Genomic DNA, 10,000 nt, shown 5'->3' on the forward strand with positions numbered 1-10,000 from the left:
TCCAGTTTTCTTTCTTCATTTCTTTTTATAAAAAGCATGGGTTCGAAACGTCAAAGACACCTCGTTTTTCCTGAGCGTCAAATTAATACATCTTATATGTAGCTCCTTCACCTGCCTCTGTCTTCTGTATTTTGCACAATTTTGGACTATATATATATATCCGTATGCATATGTACACACGTCTCTACACACGCACACACACACAAAGCCGAACAGTGAGAGAGAGTAGGGCAGATTGAGAAAGAGGCAGGATGAAGGACGAAAGCCAGGATGTGACTGACATCGAAAGCAGTCAACGACACACTTGTCACACGAACCAGTATGTCGTCGGGGGTTTTGCGCACTTAAATAAATAAACAAATAGTTGAGATATGTCAACATTATCACACTTCTCATATCTAATAGCATGTCTGATAAATAATATCGCGATCTGGATTGTGTTACCCTCTTAGACTATATGCTGAACCTGTTTGTGTAACGTGCATGAGATATAATGTGATATAATATATATATATATTATGTAAGTCTGTGTGTGTATGTTTGCTGGTATGGGTTCTGTGTGAGTACATATATATATATATATACTTTTTGAAAAGCAGCAGAAATATCGCAAAGACTGTTACTCAGAGTTTCACGTTCCCGTTCGTCGGGAGCGTGAATCTCTGAATATCAGTTTTTGTGGTATTTCTACTACTTTTTAATAAAGCATATTACTCTACCTCTGGTATTTGAGTACTCTTTTTTCCACCTCGTTTCGCATTTATATGCTTACTCCGGTATCTCTCCCCCCTCTCTCTCTCTCAAAGAGACACAGTTGAAATTTAGAAAAAACAAAAGACGAAGACAGGTTATGAACAACAAGCACGTGAATTAGTTTGACGCTCAGGAAAATGGAAAAGTCTTTTACGTTTCGAGCCTATGCTCTTCAACAAAAAGAATAAGAGAAAATAAACAGGGAGAGAGAATGAAAAAACTTGTAGAATTCAGCGGTCCAGCATTATATATATATACATTATCTCAGGCACGTTATCTCCATAAACAACAGGAGAATCTTCGAACTCCAGTCAGAAGTACGGCAGTTGCGGCGTAGCTATACGTCTTTCTATCTCACCTAACTTCCGAAAATCATAAAAATATGAGAAAACCGGCTAAGTCTTTAAAAATAAACCAGCTAAAGGACTCCTGGTGCATTTCAACTTGTTCTTTTTTTTATAAGTCTACCGGCGCGAACATAAAATGACGCACTGAATGATATCTCCTTCATCAGCTGTCAATTATAGATCATCGCAATTTCGTTACCTTTTTGACAGGACTTCTTTTAGTAATGCTGAGAAGCTTCGTCGCTACCAGGGAATGTCAAGGTTTACTTGTCTTACACGTCACAGAAAAATATTTGTCTCTCAGTCACCCAGGCAATCACATTTCTAGCCAGGGTTAAACAGAACCACCCATTTGTTATTTAGTTTATTAATAGGCGGGTGTTTGTTTGTCATTCCTTCTATTCATTTTCTTTTGTATACCCTCTTTACTCTCTCACTTGTTTCAGTCATTTGACTGTGGCCATGCTGGAGCAGCGCCTTTAGACGAGCAAATCGACCCCCAGGACTTATTCTTTGTAAGCCTAGTACTCATTCTATCGGTCTCTTTTGCCGAACCGCTACGTTACGGGGACGTAAACACACCAGCATCGGTTGTCAAGCAAGGTTGGGGGGGGGGGCAAACACAGTCACACAAACATAATATATATATATATACACATATATTCGACGGGCTTCTTTCAGTTTCCGTCTACCAAATCCACTCAAAAGGCTTTGGTCGGCCCAAGGCTATAGTATAAGACACTTGCCGAAGGTGCCACGCAGTGGGACTGAACCCGGAACCATGTGGTTGGTAAGCAAGCTACTTACCTCACAGCCTCTCCTGCGCCTATGTATATTAAATATTTGTTTATTAATTATGTGTATGTGTGTGTACATATATGCATGCGCGCACTGACACACATACATACACGTATCGATATAGATAGATAGGTTGATAGATAGATAGACAGATAGATAGATAGATAGATAGATAGATAGATAGATAGATAGATAGATAGATAGATAGATAGATAGATAGATAGATAGATAGATAGATAGATAGATAGATAGATAAGTACACAAGCATACATGTAAACACAGCTTCATTACTGAGCCGTTCTTGTCACCATCTCTCATCTGCTTCTAGACAAGATCGTATTACCCTATGGCCTGGCATGTTTTTCACGGAAGACTGGAGATGAATAACGTCGCTTGTACGACGTTGATGCTCGTTTACACCCATCACGTGATGTTAAGACAAAGGTACACAGAAACATACACTCGTTTGCATGTGTGTGAGGATATCTATAAATGAAGAGTTTTGGAGCTGTAGTGGTGGTGATGGTGGTAGTGGTGTGTGTGCGTGTGCTTGCGAGTTGTTTATTTTTGATGTTGGTGTTGTGTATGTCTGCGATGTTATGACGAGTGGCAAATACATTTTAGCCGGAAAAAAAGAGGAAGAGAGAAAGAGAGACAGACACAGAGAGACAGGAAGATTCAGACAGACAGACAGACAGACAGATGGAGGTCGCTTTGCGCAGACATACCTCTACGTGTGTCATGTGATGCCGAGTTAAGGTCACTACTAGCTTCCACCCAGGTAGCTCGGTTTTGATTCACGTCACGAGAGTGCTTTATGGTTTAATGGTATTGCACCAGCATGGCTACAGACTAACAGATCGCAACTGGTAAAAGAGGAAAGTCAAACACACACACGCAGATACAAACGCATAAATACATACATACATACATACATACATACATACATACACACTTGCCTGCATATATATATATATATATATATATATATATATGTGTGTGTGTGTGTGTGTATGTATGTATGTATGTATGTATGTATGTATGTATGTATGTATGTATGTATGTATACACAAGCACACATGCATCCATGAATATTTGTATGTGTGCATGCTTGCATACATATCTATACACAACAATATATACATTATTTGAAAGAAAAAGAAAAGAATGAAGAAAGAGAGAGAAAGCAAGAAAGAGAGAGGGATATCTATAGTGAATGGAGAGAAAGAGGGATAAAGAGAAGAAATGAAATAAAAAGTGACTGAAGATGACAGGTAAATGGAAAAAGCAGACGATATAGAGAGAAATGGGAAGAATTGAAAGAAAAAGGAAGAGGTAGTCTAAATGAAAGAAGCAGACGATAGATTGATAACTGGAAGGGAGAGGACAGGCAGAGAGAGAGAGAGACAGACATGGACAGAGGAATGAAAGAGAGAGAAGTTAGATAGAGAGAGAATGATGAAAGCAGAAGATAGAGAGACAAACAACCAGGAAGAAAGAAAATGGAAACGAAGATAAAAAGAGAAGCGGAAGGAAAAATTGGTAGATAGAGAGAAAGAGAAATAGAGAGGTAAAAAGGTAGAAGGACAAACAGAAGGAAAGAGAGAAAAAGAAAGAGTGTGTGTGTGTGTGGGGGGGAGAAATGAAAGAAGAAACCGAAAATAAAAGAAACTGAAAGGAGAGAGAGAGAGAGAGAGGTGATAGGGAGAAGGTAATAAACAGGAAGTGAGAGGAAATTGAATGTAGAAGGGAGATACAACGATGAAAAGGAAGGTAGGATGAAAGAGAAAGAGAGAGAGAGAGGAGGGGAGGAAGGAAGGAAGAAAGAAAGAAAGGAAGGAAGGAAGGAAGCAAGGAAGGAAGAAAGGAAGAAAGAAAGAAAGAAAGGAAGGAAGGAAGGAAGAAAGGAAGGAAGAAGGAAGGAAGAAAGGAAGAAAGAAAGAAAGAAAGAAAGGAAGAAAGGAAGGAAGGAAGGAAGAAAGAAGGAAGAAGAAGGAAGGAAGAAAGGAAGAAAGGAAGAAAGGAAGAAAGGAAGAAGAAGGAAGGAAGGAAGGAAGGAAGGAAGGAAGAAAGAAAGGAAGAAAGGAAGAAAGAAGAAAGGAAGAAAGGAAGAAGGAAGGAAGAAAGAAGGAAGAAAGGAAGAAAGAAAGGAAGAAAAGAAGAAGAAGAAGAAGAAGAAGCTTGATAAAAGCGAGTGCTCTTACCTGAATAGTTATCGAATGCTGTTGGTACGTATTCCGTTGGATATCCATTTGTCGTGTAACTAACAATTAAACTGGTTTTGCCTATAGCACCGTCGCCAACCAGCACACACTTTACTTTGGGGGGCTGTTGACCCTGTTGGTCTTGTCCATCTTCTGCTTGTTGTTGTTGTTGCTGTTGTTGCTGTGAGTGTTGTTGATGTTGTTGGTGTTGATGTGGAAGGTGTAGGCGGTGTTCTAAGGGCGATGGCATGATCGATGCTGACGATGTTGATGATGATGACGCTGATGAAGAAGAAGAAGAAGAAGAGGCGCCATTTCCGTAGTCGGATGTAGACGCCGAAAAGGAGGGCGATGGTAACGAAGACACTCCGCTGCTACTACCACCAGCACCACCACCACCGCCACCACCACCACCACCACTACTGCTACCACCCCCACCACCCCCACCCCCACCGCTGCTACCGCTAACACCACTACTGCCACTAATACCACTGCTCGGTCCACCGCCACCACCGCCGCCGCCACCGCGTTTTACGGAGAATAAGTTACTGCTCTGCTGTTGATCCATAGTTGCCTGTGGAGGCATTCTTCTGCACACAGCACCACCACCCACGCTTCTTTCACACTCACATCCACACACACAACCCTCCCCTACTTCAACCGCCACCGCTACAGCAGAACCAACAACCAACAACAACAACTACAACACCAAACAACTACCACTATCACTACAAGCTAGCTAACTTGGTAATATAAAACCCACACGCAATAAACGTTCCCTTTACAACCCCAAAATAAAAAGAGGCCAAACTACATATATATATATATATATCAACTAAGATTTCATTGAAAAAAAAAAGAATTAAATATGCTATACACACCCACCTCTTTACTTTGATTTCACCCCGGGTATTTCCAGTAACCGGTTTATTAATCTAAATATCTTAGACCGTCAACAACATTTAGTAGTCGTAATAATAATAACAATAATAATAGTAATGATTGATTAATGAGAACAGTGGTAACAATAGTTGAAGTTGTTGTAAATTATTTGTAAATATAAGCAGTTCAACTCACAACAGCAACGAATGTCGGCAGTAGAAAAAAAATTGTCGAATAAATGATAATTTATAATTAACAAGTTATCGATTATTATAGCCGTGCGATTGATTTATAAGAGGAAATCGAAGGCAGGAACACACATATATATAAACATAAATATATATATCTGTAGTGTGTGACTATGGCGTATGTTTATTATATAAAGTATGTGTACGTTTTGTAATTCAATGTGTGTCTTTTGGCTGGTTGACTGGCTGGTTCGTTGGTTGGTACATATTTTTCTTATGTCCGTGTCAATATTTCGTAGGGGTGCGTATATACACGTATGTTGTTTATAGAGTAATACAGAATCTTGTCTTTTGTAAAATCCCTTTTCACTTGATCATATGTAAATATAGAGGTATACAATGATATGTTTTCTTTCGTTTTATATTTCGTTTCGGCAAATTGATCCGGTTTTATATTTTGCTTCTATTTGGTCTCTTTTTTTGTCTTTTTAAACAATTCCAAGTTTTGACTGGCAGAAGATCTTCAAAGGAACTTTAGACTTCTTTTCATTGACCAATCCAACGATGACGCTAAAAGAAAGAATATAAGAAAAAAACAAACATAAATAAAAAGCAGATTCACGTAAATATATTTGATATAGAAACACACAGACGTATAAAAAATAAATCAATAATCTATGTCGTATGGTATTTAATATACCTGTATTCGTCTATGTTATTCAAATACGTGCCAAGGGCACTCTGAGTTATTTCCCTTGACTTATTTTGTTTTGTTTAAATTATGCAAATTAATCTTGACCATAAATGTGTTTAAATATTTTTGAATATATCCAGATCCTCTGGTTACTGAAGATGAAATTGGACAATTGTCGTGCCGATGACGCTTATTGAGGTAGAAACATTTGTCCACGACTGCCCCCTAATCTCTAGGCAATAAGCCGGTCATGTTCTTGAAGGGCATGTCAGCTTTGGATTATTCTTGATTCTTGGGATAAGTATCACCCCCTCTCAAGTGCAGCCGGTGTTAATTGCCACTTGGTAGTCATAATACCTCTCCTTAAAACAGAGATAATTTCAATGAATCAAGAATTATGTTATACAGTATTTGATGTACCTGTATTTCTCTATTTACATTTTAAAGGCTCATAAGAAGCTTTAACAGCTCTGAGCGCACTGTTTCTTATTGCAGAAACATCTGTAAGCTGGTGAAGTTGATTATGAGATTTCTGACAGTCCGCAAATATTGTGCACGCTATGCTAAATCAATCAATGGCTTAAAACGCCGTAGATTCTGGTTATGCAAAAACGTGGTAGTGATAGTGAGGGGTAGTTGGAGGGAAGGACCCTTTCTCTCTTGCTTCCCCTCTTCTCCCGTGATTTTTCAGAGTTGTGATTTTTTTTCGAAAATCTTTTGAGATTTATGTTTTTAGAAATGTTACGCACGCATTTGCTTTTTGAAAGAAAGATAATTTCAGGTGTTTAAAGGCGTTAATCTGAAATAAATAGATAAATGTACGAACGTTTCAAAAGAAAGGAAAGACAGAAAAAATTCCTGAGCCAAAACATCCTCACCACGGCATGTTTTTTTGTTTTTTGGGGGTTTTTTTTTTGCCGAATCGTAATCAAAGATGTTTCAAATAGATATCTGCAAAGAAATTACCGGCTTTGACGCATCAAATAATTTGCGACGCTGTTGTATAGGAAAACCATACACGCGTGTATGCACATCTATAATGCGTGAGTGTGAATGCTTATGTATGTATGTATGTATGTATGTATGTATGCATGTGTGCATGACAGAGTGAGAAAGGCTACGACTGTGCGTGTGTGTGTGTGTGTGTTTCCCTATCGTCCACAGATCTCGGAAACAGACGTAAAACAGATGCCGATGCAGCATTAATGAACCGAAAGAGTAATTAAAAACTGCCAATCAAATGATATTAATCGATGCTTGTTCGCAGTTTCCGTTGTTGCTTAAAACACCCAGGTGAACTCTGACTCAAAGACACTCCAGAAGAGACCAACCCGTCTTTATTTCACAAACTCTATCTAGGTCTACGTTACTAGTATTATTTTTCATAAGACGGTAACACATGATTTTGGGAGATTTGCTACGCAGATCAAATGGAATCAGGTTTGGTACATTTTCCAGATAGAACTCCGTCACGACTACAATCCCAAACGCACGGAAATTACATTCAACATTATAGTGTGCCTTCCTCCCCCCAGCCACTTTGTTTCCTCATAACTTTCAGAAAAAAATATTTTTTTTAATGAAATTATCTACAAATATGCTTCAGATGTTGTAGATTCTGGTCATTTCGGAATTTGTTATAGCAAAAGAATTTCCGACGGTGGGGGAGAGGAGATTCGGAAAATTCACACAAGTTGACTTTGTTTCCTCATAACTTTCAGAAAAACGGGTAATGTTTAAGGAAATTTTCTAGAAACAACTTTCAGAATGCTTCGATTACAATTATATTGGAATTTAATATGTGAAAAAAAAAAAAAAAGAAAAAAGAAAAAAATGCTACGAAATAAAACTTGAAATTTCTAAAAATATTTGATATGTGTCGGTGTGTACGTGTGCGTGTTCACCATTTTCCTTTTCACACCAAATTCCGATACAATGTGTAGAAAATATCATTAAAAAAAACAAAATCAACAACAACTCATTTTTCTGAAAGTTATGAGGTAACAAATGCTGACTTGTGTGAATTTTCTGAAACTCCTCTCCCCATCTACTGGGGGCATCTTTTCACAAGAAATTCCGATATAATCAAAATCTTCACCATCCGAAGATTATTCGCAGAAAATTTCATTAAAAATATGGATTTCTCTGAGAGTTATGAGGGAATAAAGTCGAATGGGGGGCACAGGTTTGTAAGTATGCTTATAATTGATAAGATTATGTACAAGCGTGGATAACAGCAGTGTGTTTGTATAATACACATACCAATGGAAACAAGCTGTCCACAGTCAGCGAGATCGGTAATATTTGATGATAATGCAATATATAAACATATATTCAGGTATTTTTCCAGGGAACCCGATGCCACTAAGGTAGTTCTCTCTCGCTGTTCTTTCTAGCTGGTCAGGTGATACACGTAAGGGCTTTCCTTTTTATATGTTTTAGCACAGGTTCTCTGTGTCGGCGTGTTTGCCTGGTTTATTGCAGAAATTAAATCTTATAGAAAATATTTTTTTAAAAATAATAATAATAATAACAGCTCTACATACAGTTCTTTGATGTGACAGGTGACAGGAGGATCTTGTCGAAGGATTATAAAATACAACGCTCAGCGATGAGGTGCGACTGACTACGTGATACCGGAATTAGTAGCGCTTTTCCGCCGTTGCACTTTAAAACAATTGTATAGGTAGGAACAAGATCTAAGAGAGAGGAGGGGGGAGGGAGAAGAGTGGGGGGGGGGGTCATAGAGAGTTGAAGAAGGGGTTGTGGTGATGGTGGTAATGGTGGTGGTAGTGGTGGTGGAAAATTGCGGGAAGCTGTCTCTTACATGCATTTCTGACCTAAATGAAATAGAACATGCACCGATGGAGAATCGAAACCGTATCATATACATTTGATTTTTTTAAGGTGATTACCTGTTTTAACAAATATTATTCAGTTTTACGAACGCAATCAATCTGAATTTCTGTTGTTTTTCGTGTTTTTATTCGCTAGATTTGGTCATTTGTGATGATTGGGAGACTTTCTCCATGATTATCGATAATTTAATCGAATGGAAATTGAAACCGTAACGCTGATCTGGTACGTCGACAGCCCCTTCCCCCATATCGGCTTGTCCACGAGCCTAGAAGCAGGTTTATATGTGGTCACTCGACGTGTTAGAAATAGCAGTCAAATTCTCCACTCTTTCAAATCACTTTACCATCTTCGAAATAATAATAATAATAATAATAATAATATAATAATAATAATAATAATAATAATAAAAGACCGTAGATATATTGAGCTTGAAATAAAGACGGAATGTCATGGTTGGATTGGCTTTCATCGTAAGCCTGATCAGAACTCACCTGCGATGTTCTCGGTCTTCAAACAATAAATGAAATGAAATAAAATATAATAAAATAAAATTGCTTGATATTCTTTTCCTTCGTGCCCCAGGAAGGGAATATGGGAATTTGTGGCATTCATGCCTCGTCCAAAGAGACTCGAAGATGAGTCGAAAACTGCACCACCTTAATTTATTAAGGTATCACCGGGGACTTAACCGCTCTCATTTTGCGATGTTCAGCCACAATTAATGGTGAATATCGATTACTGAGCATGACATAAGGTGTCAGACAGATCGATAACTTAAAGCTAGATGGCTGCGTCCGTAAAGTTATGGCCATCATGCCTTTTTTTAAGGACGTCGAGCGATACCTGAAGAGGAAACAGCTCACGAAGACATGTTTGAAAAGGAAAAAAAAAGGGAGAAAGAGGGACAATAGGAAGGAAAGAGGAGGGCCTCGATGTAGTAGTTTATTAGAAATAGCAGCCAAATCTTCTATAAATCACACACTGCAATTGTAAAGTGGGAGGGTGACCTTCGATAATTTAGTTTTAGTGGTAGAAATAAATATATTAGCAGAATGATAGATAGATAAATAAAACGGCTGGAACGTCGGTGATCAAAGGTTTTTGTTAATCAAAGCTAAACAACATATATCTATGAGTGGTCGGCAGGTAAGAAATGTCGACAACGGGCGACGATTATGACGATGATGATGATGATAATGATGATGATGAATGATGATGATGACGACGACGACGATGATGATGATGATGATGATGATGACGACGACGACGACGACG

General features: G+C 38.3%; 1 protein-coding gene across 1 annotated transcript in view; it reads right to left on the minus strand.

Moving 5' to 3' along the window:
- Positions 1-4,096: 4,096 nt before the first annotated feature.
- LOC115228472 (protein no-on-transient A) overlaps positions 4,097-10,000 on the minus strand; it is a gene marked incomplete at its 3' end in the record, with an annotated part of 10,286 nt that continues 4,382 nt past the window's right edge. Inside the window, exon 2 of the mRNA XM_029799047.2 lies at positions 4,097-5,742. Coding sequence (XP_029654907.2) covers positions 4,097-4,688 — 592 coding nt within the window. The remainder of the gene's footprint in view (positions 5,743-10,000) is intronic.

The sequence above is a fragment of the Octopus sinensis genome, unplaced genomic scaffold (genome assembly GCF_006345805.1).
Source record: "Octopus sinensis unplaced genomic scaffold, ASM634580v1 Contig10645, whole genome shotgun sequence".
NCBI lineage: Eukaryota > Metazoa > Mollusca > Cephalopoda > Octopoda > Octopodidae > Octopus > Octopus sinensis.